Source organism: Magallana gigas, chromosome 3 (genome assembly GCF_963853765.1).
Source record: "Magallana gigas chromosome 3, xbMagGiga1.1, whole genome shotgun sequence".
In the NCBI taxonomy this organism is placed as follows: domain Eukaryota; kingdom Metazoa; phylum Mollusca; class Bivalvia; order Ostreida; family Ostreidae; genus Magallana; species Magallana gigas.
The window spans coordinates 53591127-53611912 of NC_088855.1; the positions used below are offsets into that span (position 1 = coordinate 53591127).

Consider the following 20786-nt stretch of genomic DNA (forward strand, 5'->3'; position numbering starts at 1 on the left):
TCTATATGTAGCTTGAATATTCAATTTATTTGTATTAATAGAAATGAATAAAAAACCACTTGATTGAAAATTATGTTTAAATTTTATTACCTTACCTTGTACGTTTGGTATTTTCAATGATGACATTATAGATTAAATGTAGAATCAACTTTGGACAGCCTTATAAATTATGGCATTTCTGGTGCTGTTATAAAAGGGAAGATTTTTAAGACACCACATTATTTTTCCATTTTCTTATTATCTCCTAAAAGGATGGGTATTTTAATAATTTGGAATCTCTATAACCTTTGGATGATTTATTTTCAAGTTTGGTTGAAATTGACACATAGGTTCTAGAGAATAAATATACAATGCAAGTTTACAGACAAAAGCCTGTAAACAGAAAAGCTTACAGCTCATGAAGGCTTTACCACATTATTTATTAATTTTCTTTCTATGCTTTCTAAATTTTAACATTGTTAAAATAAAAGTTTGATCATTTTTACTCCTGATCTGGCCACTGTGATATTGACAGACTACAAGTAGCACTATTTTCTATTAAATAGAAATGAGAATGTACTGGTAAAATAAAATACAAAGACTAATATTGAAAAGCACATTTATTTCAATGAACAGTACTAGTCTTCCCACTGCATGACTTTGTGGGTTGCATTTCTCCGTTTTTTCTTTAACCACGACGGGAGACCTCTATTTTCGAGCTGGAGCCTATAGAGGGGGTATTTGGGATCAGTGCTAGGTTTAAATGGGTGCACAGTCTTCAGCTTTTCCTGTAACACCTCCTCATTAATGTCCTTGATGTCTCTATACCTATCTAAATACCTGAAGAAGAACAAAAGGAACAAATTGAATTGAGCTGTCTTCAAAAGACATAAAACACCTCAAGGCTCTGAGCATGTTAAAATCAAAACATCCATCTGCTTCCCTGTTTTTCGATGTGTCTCGACATTAAAAACCAGGAGCAGATGGAAGTATTAATTTTTATCAGATTGTTGCTATCCGGACCTAGATAATAATGAGGTTGCTTACTACGGTTTCATTTATTGTAGAGCAACAATTTACTTGGATTTTTTTGTTGGGTCTCTCCACAAAACGAATTTTTATTGAAATAAGGTATCAGTATGTGACAACAGAATTCATTTATAGGACCTCCAACCATCGTCCATTAAGTTGCATACATCCTGATTTTTACTAATAACCAATAATATTCATGAAACCGCTCCAACTCCAGGATGACAAGACCCAAATATTTATCATTTTCATTACCGTATTAAATAAATGATGGCGAAAGTGTAAACAATTGAGATTTTACTGGTATGTCAAAATGTTGATAGTTATTTTTAGTTTTATCACATTGATCCTCAAAGTCGTTCACAAGTAACAATTAAAGTTGAAGATGAGAAAACTGATCAAAGACAATCTACCCCCCCCCCCCAATCTCCTATCATTGGGATATGAAAATGATGTATTAGGGAGCTAAAGCCACCCAGTAGAAGCATACATACAAGTTAAATGGTTTTTTGTGTGGAAACTTCTTCTGTATTGGATGATATGGTACAGGGAAAACAAATTCAAAAGACGGCTCCTTCATATCTAAAACAAAAATTCAAAGTGTTCAGGGTCACAGTCCATTGAATCTTTACATACAGCATACTGTTCTTCCTTATTTTATGCAAGAACTTTATTCAGCAAGTCCACCGTTTGTGTAAATAAATATATAGTCCTGAGTACAAAACTTTTACCGCGGTAATACAATTTCATATGGTTCACAAGTTTCAGAAAAATAATAGCTAAATTTTAAAATGACAAAGGGTTGCTTCTTGCAATTTTATGCAGATATTAAATTCATTCTTTTAGTCAGTGATCTACAGTATAAAATATATGCTGGTTACCAGGAACTGAATACTTGGAACTCTTATACAACATCAAACAATATCATATTTAGATTGAATTGAGACCTATCATTGCTTTCCCTCAATACTTTTATCCATTAAAAACTTCTGGTCAAAATCTTACCCAGTTTGTTCCAGAATACATCCCGAACACTCTCATCATGCTCACTTTGAAAGAAACAGAAACCTGCAGGGGTCATGTGATCCTGGTGTCTCTCGTAAAAGTTAAAGGTATTGAATGTCCTCTCCTTTAGAGAGCATCTGTAACAAAAGTAAGATATTTTCAAAAAATTGAAAACAATCTCTTTAGTTTTGTATTGAGTAAATCTTTTAATTTAAAGCAATATGAGCTGTATTTTTTAGAATTGTATTTTGCTACAAAAAACTGCTAGTATGATAAGTCTGCATGTAACTTAAACTTTTATGATAAATAAGATTTGAAAAATCATTAATTTTTGTCAGAAGAAAGATTTCTCTTCTAAGGAAAATATAGGAGATCAATTTTTGTACAGGACAACAATAATTCAATTTTGCTTCAATTAAGGCTTCTTAACAGCTTTTCCCACATAAATATAAATACCATGATATTTTTTGTCATTTTAGTAGAAAATAACATTTTCTTCTTAAAAAATTTCAGCATGAATTGCAGCTCATATTGCTTTAAAAAAATGGATCAAAGCATCATAGAATTCATGAAAAATGTATTCAATATCAAACATTTTCAATTGGCCCATGTCCTTAAAGGTTACCTGAACATAAAACAAACTTGGGATAAGTAAGATCAACAGAAAAAAGGAGAGAGATCATGATGATTTACATGTAGTTTTTGCAATACATGTATTTGATTTCTGGTGGTACAGGTATGTTACGTTCAAAGATGACCCCCTATAGCATTGTTTAAGGCACCATATACAAACTGGTCTCCAGACATGAATAAGTATTAAGATGTGTTTAAAATTGTAAAGACAATATCATAAATATTCCAGCAAGAGGAGTTGGAGGAAGACCACCTTATGATTCCTAACTACATGTTCTCTTTTCACACACAGTGAATAACAGAAGATTGGAAGTGGTTGCAATGTATCACCTGAAAAACTCCATCTTTGCTAGCCAAGATGGCAAAACTCAAGTAACAAACAATAGAAAAGAGCACATAACTGCCTTACGTGTTTGGGGATAGCCTGTCATCTCTGAAGTCAATTTGCTGTTCCTGTTTGAAGAGAATAAATACATAACGATGGAAACCAGTGCCTTTGACAGGAAAAACTTGCAGATAATCACAGAGTTGTTCCCCTTTACTAATGTCATTTCCTGGTATGTTGGCTCTGAAAAATAAAAACAACTTGATTGACCTAATACATGTATATGATTTCATTATGTTTATTAAATCAAGAGGCCCATGGACCATCTCACTCACCTGACTTACAGTTGTGCTTATTTTTGTATTCCTTCGTACATTTTAATGAAAACTTGAATAATACATGTAGTTAAACACTCACTTTTGGATATTACATAAGAAAATGTTCCAAAATACATGAACATGGACTTTACTGGTATATTCACACTAGTCAGTGGAGGTACTTGACACTTACACTAGTCAGTAAATGAACTTGATACTTACATTAGCCAGTAAAGGAACTTGACACTTACACTAGCCAGTAAAGGAACTTGAAACTTACACTAGCCAGTAAAGGAACTTGACACTTACACTAGCTAGTAAAGGAACTTGACACTTACACTAGTCAGTAGAAGAACTTGACACTTACACTAGTCAGTAGAAGAACTTGACACTTACACTAGTCAGTAGAAGACCTTGACACTTACACTAGTCTGTAGAAGAAGTTGACACTTACACTAGTCAGTAGAAGATCTTGTCACTTACACTAGCCAGTAAAGGAACCTGACACTTACACTAGCTAGAAAAGGAACTTGACACTTACACTAGCCAGTAAAGGAACTTGACACTTACACTAGCCAGTAAATGAACTTGACACTTACACTAGTCAGTAGAAGAACTTGACACTTACACTAGCCAGTAAAGGAACCTGACACTTACACTACGTAGTAAAGGAACTTGACACTTACACTACGTAGTAAAGGAACTTGACACTTACACTAGCCAGTAGAAGAACTTGACACTTACACTAGCCAGTAAAGGAACTTTACACTTACACTAGTCAGTAGAAGAACTTGACACTTACACTAGCCAGTTAAGGAACTTGACACTTACACTAGTCAGTAGAAGAACTTGACACTTACACTAGCCAGTAAAGGAACTTGACACTTACACTAGTCAGTAGAAGAACTTGACACTTACACTAGCCAGTAAAGGAATTTGACACTTACACTAGCCAGTAAAGGAACTTGACACTTACACTAGCCAGTAAAGGAACTTGACACTTACACTAGCCAGTAAAGGAACTTGACACTTACACTAGCCAGTGGAGGTACTCTGCATTGTTATCCTGTAGATGGCTGTCTGGTGCTGTCATCAACAGAGTCCATAAACTATCGCCATCAACTTCATAGTGAACATTCGGAACTCTGGATGTCTGCCATTACATTGACAAAGTACATAATCAGTCAAAGATGGCATAATCATAGCCATAATATACATGCAGACAACATTTGCGCAAACGGGAGTATGGATGGTGTGTAACAAGGTTAACTGCTGCGGTTTGCATACCTAGGTGGCAGATATTAATATAATAAAACAGTTTGAATGTTGGTATAAAGAAAACTATGCATAGTGTTGCTAGATCAAATCCAAAGATGATGAAGGAAATTTTCGCTATGGTCACCACCTTTTAAGTCCAAACCAGATGTACAGTCAATGTAGGTAATGAGGCTCAAGACACATCTTACTAAGAATTAAAATGTAAGCTTATATACTGGCTTACAAATTTACTTGTTACAGCAAACATTTACAGTTTATAACATGAACCAGCTAAATTGATGACTGAATACTTTTGGCACATTCCAATTTATTAATTAGTCAGCTTATCCACAATGTAACACAATCAATCCTCTTTGATAGGATGTTTGCACTCCTGATTGAAATAAAATGTCATGTCATATGATGTGTAAGGTTTGGGCTAATTAGGAGCTTCAAGTGTCCTCCTAGTTTAGCTTTACTTTCCATATTCAAATCACAAAAACTCATATAAATGGTGGTTTCCAACAACTCTATTAATTTCTACCTACTTGAGAAGGTTCAATCAAGTTTCCATGAAAAACTGGCACTTCATCCTCTTCTGATATATCATAGCTGACCTCTAGATCAACCTGGGGATAAAAGAATGCACCCCCGAACAAGTCGCGGAAAACTCCATAATGTACAGCAAGTCTGTGGAGATGCTCCCTTTTATTTGTATCCCAGGATGCAGCATCAACCTCATCCAGATCAATCATCACTGTGAGAAACAAAATTTAAGCTTGCAGCCATTTTTTGTGACAATTTTAATGTACTCAATAATTATGCACACCCATGCTTAAAGTAATACTAATATGACAATGTCTGTTATTCTGGTTTCTTTCTCGTATATCTCACAACTGTAATGGCAGTTATTCTTTTTAACAGATACAAATTTTTTTGTTAATGAAATTCAAAAAGCACATGGTAAGAAACATTCTTTGTTTACTTGTTTTGAATAACATTGTAATCAATACAAAAAATAACTGACAAAAGATTACGCTAGTCGGATAACTCGGATTAAAATCAAATCTTCCACAAGCTCTTCCAAGATGCTTGGAATACCTCCCATTCAACACTAAAAAATACCAGCTACTGCTAGTGAAAGCTTTTATCAGACAGGGCTCAGGCCAACATACATATATTTTAGATAACTTAATGAACTTGAGCTCGTTTCATTTCATGGGTTCAAATGATTTCAGATATTACGGAAAAATTCAAATATAACAAACACAGATATAGCGAATTTACCGCTATAACAAACTCTTATTTATGTCTAAGCAAAATTCTTAAATAAAACTATAGAAAGTTGTTGAATATAACAAACATAGCTACAACGAATTTAGATCTTTAACAAAGTAATTTTAATACCCCAGCTGGGGTATTAAATTCTAATGTACTTTATTATTTATATAACAAATTTTTTCCATGACAAATTTTATTGAAGATACATGAAATTTTAAGATGCAAATCTTCAATATTCAAATTCAAAACATAATACAGTAAATTAAAAAAAATTAAATGAAAAGTTTATATCATTTTATTTTGTAAATGGCGTTAATATTGATTTTATAACTTACAATAGTTTGAAGTACTTTCAGCTACCTATTTTATAACAAATTTGCAATAAGAATTTAAACGTATAACGAATTACAAGTATAAAGAAGTTTTTTCTATGGTCCTTTGAAATTTGCTATAAACAAGTTTTGCTGTATGCATCAGACAACTGATTAAAGTGATTGAATAGAAAGTTGATACTTACACTCTCCATCTTGAACAAGGGCCAGTAACTCCTGTTTGTTTTTCCTAATCACAGCTCTCTTTTGGGATTGTGTTATGGCCGTATTAGTCAAAGGGAATCCAATGTTGACATTATTGGCTTTTGATTGTTCAGTAAGCTTCATATCTAAAATATTTACAGAATTTATATACTGACGGTATGATTAAACTATTGCTGCAACCTAAATTGTGGAAACTGAGCGCAGCCAGAGGTGAGCAAAGCCCGCCTCATGAAGTAATGTGTATGGTTACATGAACATCTAAGAAAATTTGTGAAAAAATGAAAGTTGAATCAGGGGTTCTAAAGGCTAAAAAATTCTAAATAATAAAGTTAACTCAATCATTATATGACTGGCGCTTGTTTGTTTGTTGTCTCTAAACGTGATTAAAACTTTCCAAGTTTCAATGCATATGCAAAACAGATAACTTTCAAAAGTGCTTTATTCAAGAAATACGACTAGTTTTACATATGTCTCATCAAATTATTAGATGGAAAATAAAAACATTAACATTAAGGCACCAATCTCTTAGGTACTGATTACTACTGAACAAAGTTGCGAAACTTCAATTCATCAACATATGAAATTGATAAACATTTACAGAAAATTAAATACAAATTTCTTGGAATCTCGTACTATTTAGCTGAATGTATGAAACTTATTGAAACATGATGTCATTATGTACATTGAGCATGGGACGTTTAGATTATGATAGGCAGGCATATCCACATGAGTAGGCAAATCCACAGCAGTTGGCAATTTTATCAATTTGTTGTAAATAAATAAGAATCAAAATTCTACCAGAGAACTTTGCAAGCGTAGCAACAGGATGGCAACAAGTTTTCTAGATTTTCTTTCATTCTATAATTTCATGCATGAAATATTTTCGGCTCTGAGTGTGACGTCACACAAAAACTTTCAATGGCTGCTGTTTAAGATCAAGATGTGCAGAAATTGGTTTAAAATAACTGAATAATAATTGTAGAGAAATAAACACAAGGAATTGATAAAATAACATCATGGAGTTGATGTCTGGTATTTAATGTTGTTGGTTGGATAGAGACTTAAAAAAAAATGTAGAAAACTTGTTGCCATTCTGTCGCTTCGCTCACTCTGCTCGCAAAGCTCACTGGTAGGATTTAGCCTGTTTCTCATTTTATATTTACAATAAATTCATGAAATTGCTGACTCTTGTGGCAGATTCTGCCGTGTGTGTTTCAAATGCGTTTTATCAGAGACATAAAAAACATTGTTATTTATGTCTCTGATTTTATTCTGTCTTTTAAAAAAGAATCATCTGTTTAAACCAGAAATATCTATGCATCTATGGCCCACAGTCAGACCGTTTACATATTTGATATTATACTGGGTTGTCTGAAATGTAAACATTTCTGAAACTGGATAAAGACACTCCCACAATCGAGAAAATAACCGTTTTAAATGTGAAAGAAATATATTTGATCTTCACAAAATAAAAGGTTGTTTGAGGAAATTCGAAAGAGATGAATCCACCGATTTTCTTTTTAGAAATACCTGCTAATCTCTGCTCAAATGTTCTAGCAAGTTCGGGCATTTTCCCAAGCCTCTTTGATTTTCGTAATCCCGTCGCATAACGTACATTTTCTAAACGATAAGAACTTTTGCAACTAATTAAAGTTTTGATCAAATGTTTTGCAGTGGAAGCGGCCATTTTCACATTTTTGGAGCTAGGTAAACTTGGTGAACATAAAGAGTTTGCACATTTTTTCTTCTGTTTACAAATATTTATATTAGCTTATGAAATTGGTTTATTAGTTTTCAAAACCTTTACAAAACATCACAACGAAAGATGAAGACCGTAGTTATTTTATTTTAAAATAATTTTATTTACCTAGTCCCAAAGGAAACCCCCCCTAATGCGCATGCGCAAATGTACACAAAAGCCTGTCATCCACTTCAGTGACTTCTGGAAAGACTTTGGTAAGGACTAATACTAAGGACTCTATTGGAAAGCGACATGGCAGACAGCGGCAAGGACTACATAACCAACAGCTCTGATCCTAAGAATATCCAGGATTTAACTCAGTTTGTAAGTAAAACAAAGCTTTCACATCAAATATTTTCCCCATGCAACTTGCTGATTTGCAAGTTTAGACTTGAAATTGATTTATTTTAAACATTTTAATGCATCAGCTTAAATATATTTATTGCATACTATGTATGAACCTGTGATTCCAGCACGAAAGAATGATTAACAACATTCATTTATATAAACATATGCTTTTCAACCTACAACAATATATAGAATTGATCTGTTTATATCATTTTGCAGGGATGCATTACTTTTTATAACATTGGTAAAGTCTTTATAGTCTATGCATTAGGCATGTTTAATGGTTGTCAAAATATAATTCTGTTTGATTTCACGTTCTGGTATATTTGTGAGAAATGGCTGTTTTGCAATGCAATCAAATATGCCATGATCGAGTTTTGCTGAAGTAGTTGCTGAAGAAGTTGTTAAAGTTTGGTTTATAACTTTTTTTTGGCAGGACATAAGCTCATAATATTCAATATTTACAATAAATGAATATATCTTAACTATACATGTATTGGCATTCTCAATTTTCAAAACTAGTAATAAAATAATTAAGGCAAAGAAATGCTTAACACTTAATACAAGAGGTTTCCTATATCTTTATTACACCTAATCTCAGCAAGATTCGTTGAGACTGAAAATTTTTGACGGATATCTCTTCCAAATTTCAGACCTGTGCCACGGAAAGTGATTCAGGAAAATTTGCCCCAACTTCGGTTGGGTGTTGCTATAGAAATATGCTGAATGTCAAGTTAATTGCCAAAAGCATAAAATATGGAATTTATAAGAAATTAAAAGGAAATGTCGATATTTATAACTAGACCTTTTAATTTTATAATTTAATATTCATAAAATAATAAGAATGAAATATTTGAGAACAACATATCTTGAATTGAAAAATAAACAAGTTCATATTTTGTAGGATTTAAACCTTTTAATGGAAGGAAACTAACATTTTATATTGATAGAGAGTTAAAAGGAGGCTCAAAGTAAAAACTTGAAGCGGAAGTTGATTTAATTCAGCGTATTTCTATAGTAGCAACCCTCCGAAGTGGGGGCAGATATTCCCGAATCACTTGTGTGTGGTACTGGTCTGAGATTCGTAAGAGATGTCTGTAAAAAAATTTCAGTCTCAATGAATCTCGCTGAGATTTTATTACACCCACCACTACAAAATTTTTCATAGTTTTGCCTTTGATTATATTATAAGTAAAAAAAAAATGACTATTTATGCTTGAAATTACACCTTGGGCTTTTAAAAATGATTTTGACCTTAACATTATTTGAAGCAATTCAAGTAATAAATTCCAGAAATGGAATTTGTCCCCAAATGAATCTTAATATTATTAAATTAAGATACTGGAGGTTGGATTTAGACTTATATTATTGGCAATTAAAAAATAAAAATTAATGTTATTGTCACATAAATTTTCCAACTTTAAAAGAGTTTGTAAATGCTATGGTATTAACGGAATATCTGTTCCAAATAAGAATAGAGAACACTCTCCCTTTCTCCAAAATATTGGGTCCTTTAATAACATTGTTCATTCTAATATTGTTAGGAACTCTTTGTGAGAACAATATACCTTGATTTCAATTCAATATGGAAAACTAAAGCAAGTTTAATCTTGTGAACAGTGAACGTCAAATTGTAACTTTCACCATTTTGTAATAATGGCCTGATACATTTCAAATATAAAGGAGAGATTTAAATGCACTTGCAGTCCACAGTTTTTGCATTGTCCTCAATCAATGACCTATACCTGTCTGTACTTGTATTTTCATTTTTAAAGCCGAGTGGTATTGTGCCTTGTCCATTGTATTATGGATGTAAATAATTAATTCCAGTGCTTAAAAACTTTCCCTTATCTCATTCATTTCAGAGATATGGACTCGTTATCTGAATATTTAATGTATTTGTTGATGATTTTATTACTGTAACCATAGAGGCTTTCTTTTGTTTGGCTGGACAAATTTGTTACAACTTGCATTCAGCACTCAGGGGTAGGGAATGAATTCTAAATAAGTTATAAGTGGTATTGATCAGTGATTGAAGCTAGCCTTATCTAGTGGTAGATAAGGGGGTTCGTGCAATCTTGATTTGCCAGATCCAACAGCTCTGTAAAAGGTAGATCAAAACACATACCTGGTAGATTTGATCTGTCATGATTTTAATCAATAGAAGTATTTGTAAATGGGAATTGTTGTTTACATAAATATATACCAGTAAGGCAATTTGTAATCTTAGCAATCCTGTGCAGAATTTTGTAAACATTTATAGTTCAATTGCAAGCATTTGTGATAACATGTCTATTTTCAATACTAGTAGTAAATTGGTGTCTGCATTTTGTGGATTCATGATCACCACAAATGCATTGCAAAATAATTCCCATTTATCACTGTATTTAGTAGCTTTCTCTAGAATTAAATTTAATTGTACTGAATCGTGTTTGTTATGGTGATTTGAATATATTCTTATTGTACAAAATTACTATTTGGGTTGGGCACAAGTTCCATAACTTAGTCCGCCCTCTCATGCCTCTTTTATGGTCTTACTGTATTTGTTTTCTTTGACAGGTACAAAACCTTCTACAACAAATGCAGGATAAATTCCAGGGAATGTCAGACCAGATCATCAATAGAAATATCCTTTACTCATTTATTTGGTTATCTTAATAAAAATTAACTTTGCAATTCATATTCTGTGAATTTAAAACTTTGCCTAAAATTAATCTCTTTTTAAAAACTGTCTGTCCCTCATACCAAAAAGTTGTTGGTCTTTCAGTCCCAATTTCTTATCATTTAGGTAAAATCTTCATGTTTTACAAGTAATGAATTTAAGTGGCTTTTTATGAATTCATGTTTTAGTATTCTGTTATGAATAAAAAAAAGAAAACTTCTTTATCTACAGCACTGTCGACCCCCCATTGAAAATTATTGGTAGTAGTTACAGTATATCATGTTTGTTGTTGTTCATTGATTTTACTATATGTCAAGTATAGCTATAATAGCTCAAACAGTATCTTAACCCCCTCCCCTCCCAAAACCTGAGAGCTTCCAGGTGGCTTTACCCCTGGGCTCCCATCCTGGCTTTGCGCTGCATCCACTGGGTGCCTCAAGGCGTCCCCCAGACCCCAGGCCTTTTAGACCCCCATAAATCCTGGATCTGCTATTGTACGGTATATACGGTGTATAATTATATATCCTTAACCATGGTACTCGATGAAATGGGCAACAGGATCGATGATTTGGAGAAAAACATCGCTGACCTGATGACGCAGGCGGGTGTCGAGGACCGAGCGTAATCCCAGCATTCCATCATTACTTCCTGTGTGGTTTAGCGTGTGTGCCTTAGGGATCAGTATACATTTTTGCACCTATCAAGGAAACATCTTGCCGTTTGGTTGAAAAAGAAATCTCATGAATGCAATATGGGTCTAACTCTAAACTGTGACATTATACATTGTCATAATTTGGCTTAGTGTGTTGGCATAATTTTTAGTACTGTAAAAGTTGCAATGGAAAGGATGTTTGTATAAGTTTAATCAAAGAGAACAAATTCATCCTGTTTGTTATTTTCTCTTACAATTGTGATAAGTGTAATATTATTTATTGACTGTATTCTGTTTTTATTGGTGTCAATTAATTTCACAAATAAATTATAGTTTTATACACAACATTTTTATTTGCTTTGTAAAAAAATAAACGATTGAATTACAGTAAAACACGGTTATAACCAAGCGCTAGGGACAGGTGATTTTGCTTCGTTATAAGCATAATTCGTTATATCCGTCAAGTTTACAACATGTAATATAGTCACGGGGAATGAAAATCACTTCGCTGTAAGCGTCAATTCATTATAAGCGTGTTCGCTATAACCATGTTTTACTGTATTATGGAAAGAAGTGAAAGCTGCATGGTTCAATCGATGAAATATTTTATGGAAGCTTTAAACCAGTGTTTTTTGTTATGACATATATACAGTATTAATAACCATAGAAGTAATTTTACCAACGTATCCAACATCTATGTCAAAAATTTAATGAGAAGAATTTTTAAAAAAGTGAAGAGGATGTCTCTCTTGTAAGATTTGTCCCAGTGACGAGGCAGCTACTTTCATAGAAGGACTGACATTCAGCTTCAATTTCAGAAATGTTTTGGTTAATGAAAAATGTGTCCACGTAAATTTTGAAAAATTTTCTTTGTGTAAATGCATATCAGGCAGCCCAATCAAAGGACAATACCAAGTGGAACCTTTTGTGTTCTGATAATGCTTGCCATTGCTTGGGCTTTGCTTTAATTTGAAAATTTGGGATGTTGCAGATGTAACATAAAGCATATATATATGTAACCTTCAAAGTGTGCTGGGACAAGTACATGTATAGTAAAAATATTAAATAACCTTGCCTAATTTAAGGACATTAAGATGGAGGGAATTGTAAAGGACTGTGTTTGACCAAAAATTTTTTATATACCTGATTCAGTTTATTGCACACCCAATATGAAATGTAAAAGAAAAAAAATGTGCTAAGCTAGATTTCAAAATGAAGATAATTTGACCTCTGACCTAGAAACACCAAACACTCTTTATATTGCGAATTTGCAATGCAGATAATTTGACCTTGACCTCTGACCTAAAAACACTAAACACTCTATATATTGCGAATTTGCAATGCGTTTCCAAAAGGAACTGTTGGAATTTGGAGGACGATACGTACAACATAAAAAGATGTTAAAGGTAGTGTTGTAAATTTCTATCTAAATGCATTCAGTATTTTTTTTTTGGGGGGGGGGGGGGGGGGGGGAGGGGGGAGGGTCTAAGTCGAGCGTCTTACTACCTTCGATAAATCGGATACATACACAAAAACTCCTCCCAATCATATGTCCATCCCCTGTCCCCAAGTGACAATACACTTTGGAAAAATTATGCACTTTAATTTTTTCGTCTTTCGAAGTCCGTTAAAGGATGACTGCACTTAATTTAATTTAACAAACATTTTATCATGGAAATAAATGCAAAATAGAATTGGACATCAGGCTAGCCTATATTGGTCCTCTCCCCAAGGATCAAAGTTACAACTGATATTTCAATTACATTTGAATCGACTAAATTAATGACTGCACTTGCCACTTTGGGACTTTTAAAAATTGCGCCAAAAAAAGTTCAGTATGGGCATATTTCTTTTAATTGTAGGAATTGCCAATGTCTTAACTGCAACTTTATGTAATTACACCAATATAAAGTTCATATTTTCAAATAGCGTGTCGTTTTCATAGGTAGGGGTCATTACATTTTCCTGAATCGCCATAGGATAATGAGGACGCCCCCTTTTTTTTTACAGCGTAAATACATAGTCAGCTCAACATCATGTTTTGTTCTCCTTTTCATGGTAGTTGTATATATTTATAAGCTTAATTATGTTAAAAGGTGAACAATATACAAACATGCGCTCGTGGTTAAACAGAAAGAACACTGTTTCTTCTTGCATTCACATTATCTGTTGTAGAAGGTATACTATAACATGTTGAATATCATAATTCATCACGTGATTTCCAACTCCAGGTTACTATGTGAATACAAGACGCCCGTCATGTGACGTGTAAGGTAGCATGCATTCTGCTAGTCGATAATATTTGTCCATACTTACTGTATACAGGAAAATATTTTCGCACTTTTCACCCTCGTTGTCGACAGGCGAATTTAAAACTGGGCAGATTCCTCTGTCTCAAACTATCTTTCATTATTCACAACTTTGTCTTGGCGAATTCAAGACGGGCCGTTTGCAAGTGGAAAAGGACGGAAATAACACAAGAAAAATAACCCTGTATACAGTATTTCAAAAATAACCCTGTGTAAAGTATTTCAATTCATCCCAATCGAGTGATATTTTCTTCACTTCTCTGAGATCCCTGTAAGAGATTATCGGTTCTGTGCTTTACTGATTAATCTACTTGGTATAATTTTTTTTCGAACACATTGAATGTTGACATCAGTTACTGGTTTACGATCATCAATGGCTACTTGTGCTGGCTGATATCAAATATCTTTTATAAAAAAAATGGCAACATGAGAGAGAGAGAAAGAGAGAGAGAGAAAGAGACAATTTTTCAAAAAGACATTGTTACTGTTACAAGTTATCATATTTGCAAACCTGACAAGATTTTCAATGTTTAATTGTGTAAACATTGGGTACCAATATGATATTTTAGTACGATATCATAATGTCAATGTAATCAATGACAGAAACATTGTCGTGATATCGATAGTATCACGTGGCTGTAAAATATCAATAACATTACGTTTTGCAACAGATGTACGTTGCTCAATATTTCAATTTTTGTATTTTCAATGTTCATTTCATCTGAGGTTGATGCCTAATTGTGTATGCATTTTAATATTTCATTACAACGATGCGTTATACATTCATGCTCGGATCCAGGGGGAGGGGGGATCAGATAGATAATTTTGTTTTTGAGGGGGGTGGGAGGGTCCAAGGCATAAACCTAGAACATTTTGACTACTGTGGTTTCATCAATATTCGTTGAATACCAATTTTCGTGGATTTCGTTGTTAAGTTGATCCACGAAATTAAATGTTCTTTGAAGTTCAATATCAACTAACATTTTGTATTGATAGGATTATTGGCCACGAAATTACGTATCCTTGAAACTGTGGTTTTCAGAAAATCCACGAAAATTGATACCCACGAAAATTAATGAAACCACAGTATCAACGTAACTTTCACATCAAAAGCATATTTACTTTATTTTAATAAATACCAGGTAGAAAAAATATATCCAATCGTCTCAGCTCTAGTGCTTATTTTTCTACAATAGTAATTTTTATGATTAGTATTAGTGTTTCTAAATTCAAATGTCAGGTGTCGTTTTCCTTGAAAGATACAGAGCCCTCAATTTTTTTATTTTTTTTGTAGATAATTCTCAATCAGTTGTAACTTGTTTATTATAATTTTTTGGTAATTTCAACTACAGATAATCCATCCCATATCTACATGTGACATGTCCAACCATTCCTGGCACGTAACAACGGGAGATGAGTAATAAGCCTAAGGTTACCCCAAAAGTGATATTAGAGAACACCTTATATAGACAGGGCTCATTCTCTCTACCTTACCATCACCGACCCAAGTACCAGTATCTCGTAAAGCTATTTTGGAGAAAACCACTAATTATTTACATGCAGGCACACTTTTTTTTATCAGAAGTCAAATTGACCACCACTTTTGGCATGCTTAACTGAAACAGATGTCACATACTGAACAAAAGCCACTGAAGCGTATTAGTGCTACGTTGTAATTTTTTTCTTTATGAAATTTTTTAAAATTTCAAAAAGAAAAAAATACAATGTAGTACTAATACACTTCCATACAAAACTACAGTCAAGTACCCATGAGCAGTAAACAAAAACAAGAACAAATCATACATTTGTGGATTTGCAGTTTATTCATAGCAACCTAATCAGCTGTCTCCAAATTTGTAAATACAATGCGTATCAACAGAGGTGAGAATGGTCACATCTACAGTTATAGTGAGTGATGAACTGATGGTGAAAACAAGCTGATGGGAACGAACGACGCAGAGTAGGAAAGATGTGAAGTCACTTGGCACTCCCTGTGTACAAGCAACCCCCCTCCCACGAAAAAATGTGAAATATTTTATGAACCACTTTAAAAAATGCTTACAGAAGTTATTTAACTTGAATGAATTGAGTGCCACCAGAGGAGCCCAGCTTCAGTTATGGAATGATAGATGACACATATGAATGAATATTTCTGTAGATGAAATCAAAGCTAATACATGTACAAAAATGTGTGCTATGTCTTTAAGTTTACAAAAGTCACAAAAACAACCTTAAAGAGCAGTTCTGCTACTAATAGAACAATTCTATAATATGAGTAAAAAGTCAATTTACAACCAATAGGAAACAATCAATTTTGTCATGGGTTGTTATCATATATATCATAGTCAGAAATGGGAAAAGTGTTTCATCTGCTATATCATGAATACAATGCTTTATTATGGTCTCAGATTTGGAGATAGCTGAGACTGACCCCACCAAAATTACAGACATTGAGACATTTGAAGAGTGGGGTTGAAGGGTGGTTCATTGGGTGGTCTGTCTGTCTGTCTATCTGTGGTCTCACAAAGACATTAAGCACTCTTCCTAACCCATCACTAAAAATCAAATCTAAATTAAATGCCAATAAACAGTTCGTTTTAAAGTTACTTGTGAACATACATGTAAAACATTAACATATTTTCACTACAAATGATTTCATTAAAGATAACACAATACTAGTCCTTTTCTTATCCCTAATACTTCATTGTCATAAGATGTACATGTACAATGTAAAGAAGATTTGAGCACATCTGGTGAAATGCCAATATGATTTTAAATTTATGTATTCTAAAAAAGACTGGTTTTCACAATAGATGCAGCCATTATTGCACATTAAAAGTGAGGCCTGATGAAAAAATCCAGCACCATAGTACTTCTTGTGAAAAATATTGCACTTAAACAAAAAAGAATCTACAAAATACTTGTACCAAATTAAAAGAGAAAGAACCCATCAAAGACTGTTCATAGCTAAACAGAGAAAGAAAGGAAAGGGGAATAACTCGATTAATTAATTTATTCTATTGTTGTTATGTTTTTATGTAGCCTAAAAGTAAATGCCAATCAACTTGAAGAATAGCTACTTCTGTTTGGACATCATCTCCCACACAGAGACCACTGGACAACTTACTGAACTTCTTTTTGTCTTTATAAACATTCATTATTCTCAATCTACCCAAGAAAAAATGAACTCTTGAATTTTGTTTTGATGTTATAAAAACAAAAAGCATGATATGAAAACATGTGGTTGTTTAAAAACAATCATGATAAATGCATGCGTAAGCAAAACCATTAATTGGCAAGCTTCACTTCAGGAAAGTGTGAAGGACCAATCAGGATAAATATAAATTACTAGTATTGATAAGAATAAGAAAAATTCAGTAAGATGGCCCATGGTCAGTAAGCTTCTGTGAGAAGAAATCAAAATTCAACAAGGATAATATTGGACTGAATTTACAATACCAAATGAATGTTCTACTTAACAAAATACAAAAAAAATACATTTGTATTCTACACTTGCTGTCTGTATACTGGTACCTATCATACGTTCGTAAAGTTCATAAACTGGGTTAGGTGAGATCTAAATGTAAAGGCTTATTATGTATATGAAAATGCCCAAACTCAGTAACAGCCTAAATCTTGATATATGCAAAAATGACCTTGTGTAACGCTTGTAGAAAAAAACTAACAAACTGTAAAAAAAAAAAAAAATAATAATAATAATAATAAAAGCCAATACATTTACACACAAAAAGAAGAAACAAAATCATGTTGCAAGAATGCAGATTGCAATTCCAATCAAAATTAAAGCTAGTAGTAAGCCTTCTTGTGTAGAAACCATTGCTGTCTCTTGCATCGAAATCAAAAAACAAAATATTGATTAATGTTACAATGTAAGAATAACTTGTAGTTAAAAGTCCACAAAAAAACCCAAAACAACCCACTATAAACAATAACGTGTTATAACTGTGGACTTTCTTTTGCAGAATACTGCACCACATTACATTAATAAATACATATACATGTACATGTACAATATACTACAAATTTTGTGTAAATTTACATTTCGATAAAGCATTGTGTGATAAAGCTTATTCATGACAATGTGTCGAAAGAGACTACATAGGCATTTTAATTTAAGTTGTACTTCTAAATACATAAAAGTGTTTAAATTTTCAAATGCACATGTCAAATAAAACTGAATGTACCTGTCCAATTTGATATTATGAAATACGTGTATGTCAATTAGATTATCAATCTTCTAAATTTTGTGTTTCATAAACAGATTTTTCATTCAAGTACTTATCCACACCATACAACTTGCCCAACCTGTATACAATTCAAATACAGTATAGAGGGAAATCCAGAAATTGTACCATTTATAAATGGAACACAGTTTTACTCGTTGTAATCCAAGAAACATCTACATACAGCAAAGAAATTTACAAAAATCAGATCTTTTAAATATAACAACTATTGAATAGAGAGATTCAAATGTTGAATGAGAAAAAATATAAATAGGATTTTCTGACATCCAAATCTATATTAAGTGAAAGATTTTAAAACATTTATTATGCACTTACAACAACTAAAAGTAATACCTGTAATTTACATTCTGTGATGTCAAATATATTAAAATACATAGCATAATAAATACATATAAAAAAGGCAATTATTGAGCCATTAATTTTATAAGGGGAGGTAATTCCATTAAACAAATATATTTGCACATATTTCTTACAAACACTATGTTTACAATGACATTTAAATATGACAACCGGGAAATTCTTAATTTCGATTTACATGTAGTTTCAATGCTTAATCTAGTACTGATTTTCTTCGATCCATCCTTTAATTTTCTTTGGAAGAGGAAGCTGTTGAATGTGGTCATAGCGAGTGTACTGGCGAATAACAAAACGGCACAAATACTGTAGAGAGCGCACTTGGGTGAATCTTGAAACAGGTTTTGTCAGCCGCACAGGGAATGATGGAGCACCAGGGGATCGTGATCGGGAATAACAAAAAATTCCCGTCTGTGAGTCATTCATTGAGTGTTCAATTAAATCCACAATGGAGGGATATCCTTCTGTTTCAGGTTGAGCATAAAAGCTGAACATTCCATTGCAATGTTCAATCCGTGTATGCCAAGTCCGACCATAAGATCTGAAACTTAAACTTAACAAGTATCGTTCATCAGAACTATCTCGAACCAGGAAAGCACCGTTTTGTTGATTGGCAAGTTTATCTTCTGCTTCTACACGAGTAATGGGACCCCAGTACCAACCAAACTTTGAAAGCCGAAACAACTCTTGAGTCAAATTCCAAACTTTTGGCGCCTCCCGCTCTTCATCACAGTCAGTAAATGTTGGGGATCTAGCTACTTCAATTCTACCCTCCAAGTATGGAAGAGTCACCTTATCAACACAAATGTTACCTTCTTTGACACTTCCATTTTTAACAACACATGCTTTAGTGAGCTGATCTGCCTTAATTTTGTCTGTCACTTGAAAGCGAGCCATGTCTTTCGTCCTACAGCTAGCTTTGTCTTTTTTGACGTTCACGTCATACGCGTCGGTGTTACTTTGTATGTCACACATCTTCTGAAAACTGTTTGAGGTAATATTCAGATCTAGGCTATCACAACTATGAGACGATGAGTTTGACTTGGAAGAGTGATCAGGCGGTTTCCATTTGTTCTTGTGTCGTTTGGAGTCGCGTTTTGAAGGCACAGCCATATAGTGGGCTTCGATGTGGTCGCTGTCATGGCCGTCATCACTTTTTCGACGGAGGTTCGTCGTTAGACGACGCTTGAAACTTTTCAAAAGTCCTAACTTCTCTTTCTTCCTCACCTCTGAGTTCGACTCCGGAGCACCAGGGCTGTTGGATTCAGATGTTGATTCCCCATCCCCTATTCCTGTCCCTTCTTCGGTCGGACTTCGCCTACGACGGTGTAAGGACAGCTTCACGCTCTTAAACGTGATACGCTTCATCGTCTCAGCATCAAAAGTGATGTCATGACTTCTCTAAAACCTTAAATATCTTGTAAAATTACGTCAATGCTGACTTTCTATGGGTGATACCCAAGTTGTGAGCAATTCGCGCATGCGTTAAAATAACATCCGGTCACTTCGCAGAAAAAATATTCATTTTGGTTAGAAAAGAAGAAAAATTATGCTATCCATTTAAGTATAAAAAGGATGGATTATATTTCTTTTCTCATGATATAAATTACCAACCTTTTTCTACAGAGTGCACACAATTCGCCTCACAATCGTTTTGGGATCAATGTAATCAGGATGTTTCGTCCTCGGAGTTATTGTAACCAGTATATTCACCCATCAACCGCTTGGGTATATGTATAAATAAACTAGCAATATATCCATAAATGCACTAAAGAAATGCTCAGTGGAATAATCTCACCATGAAAATAAATGTATCTTGTAACTCATCTTGCAGAGAAGTAAAATATGTTGATTTAATAGATACCATTTATAACAAACCTTTTCTTTTTTTCTTTCTAATTTCATTCAATTTTACATATGTATACTGGTATGGCACTGCTTATTTGATGTTGAGGAAGATGATAGCAGGGAATGTATAGTGTAGTCAACCTCATATTCAATGAAAAGTCAAGGTCAGAAAATCAATGACAAGTTGTACTGTATGTTGTGTGCAAAAAATCAAAACAATAAGCGGATGTTAAAAAACTTCATTC

General features: G+C 33.4%; 3 protein-coding genes across 3 annotated transcripts; 1 reads left to right on the forward strand and 2 right to left on the reverse strand.

The window, feature by feature from the left end:
• Positions 1 to 586: 586 nt before the first annotated feature.
• On the reverse strand, positions 587 to 8049 carry LOC105345816 (large ribosomal subunit protein mL38). Its single transcript, XM_011454133.4, has 8 exons — positions 7893 to 8049; positions 6344 to 6487; positions 5094 to 5302; positions 4323 to 4441; positions 3056 to 3214; positions 2014 to 2150; positions 1503 to 1590; positions 587 to 819 (listed from the first exon to the last, which is right to left on the reverse strand). Exons 1-8 carry the CDS (start codon positions 8047 to 8049, stop codon positions 618 to 620), a joined length of 1215 nt encoding a protein of 404 aa, XP_011452435.1. The 3' UTR covers positions 587 to 617.
• A 238-nt stretch (positions 8050 to 8287) lies between these two features.
• LOC105345817 (heat shock factor-binding protein 1) lies at positions 8288 to 12110 on the forward strand. Its single transcript, XM_011454134.3, has 3 exons — positions 8288 to 8427; positions 11011 to 11077; positions 11653 to 12110. The coding sequence occupies exons 1-3, from the start codon at positions 8356 to 8358 to the stop codon at positions 11736 to 11738; spliced, it is 225 nt and encodes a 74-aa protein (XP_011452436.1). The 5' UTR covers positions 8288 to 8355; the 3' UTR covers positions 11739 to 12110.
• Positions 12111 to 18753: 6643 nt separating this feature from the next.
• On the reverse strand, positions 18754 to 20186 carry LOC136274103 (suppressor of cytokine signaling 4-like). The gene has a single exon (XM_066080348.1). It carries the CDS (start codon positions 20059 to 20061, stop codon positions 18895 to 18897), a length of 1167 nt encoding a protein of 388 aa, XP_065936420.1. The 5' UTR covers positions 20062 to 20186; the 3' UTR covers positions 18754 to 18894.
• Between the last annotated feature and the right edge of the window lie 600 nt (positions 20187 to 20786).

Bases quoted from the DNA above. Each gene is read 5' to 3' on its own strand.
- LOC105345816 (XM_011454133.4), bottom strand. From the start codon at position 8,049: ATGGCCGCTTCCACTGCAAAACATTTGATCAAAACTTTAATTAGTTGC. The intron at 4,442-5,093 runs GTAGGTAGAAAT...ATGTAATGGCAG, and splicing joins ACTTGATTGAACCTTCTCAA to ACATCCAGAGTTCCGAATGT. The intron at 820-1,502 runs GTATGTATGCTT...GTTCTTCTTCAG, and splicing joins CACAAAAAACCATTTAACTT to GTATTTAGATAGGTATAGAG.
- LOC105345817 (XM_011454134.3), top strand. From the start codon at position 8,356: ATGGCAGACAGCGGCAAGGACTACATAACCAACAGCTCTGATCCTAAG. The intron at 8,428-11,010 runs GTAAGTAAAACA...TTTCTTTGACAG, and splicing joins TCCAGGATTTAACTCAGTTT to GTACAAAACCTTCTACAACA. The intron at 11,078-11,652 runs ATATCCTTTACT...TAACCATGGTAC, and splicing joins AGACCAGATCATCAATAGAA to TCGATGAAATGGGCAACAGG.
- LOC136274103 (XM_066080348.1), bottom strand. From the start codon at position 20,061: ATGAAGCGTATCACGTTTAAGAGCGTGAAGCTGTCCTTACACCGTCGT.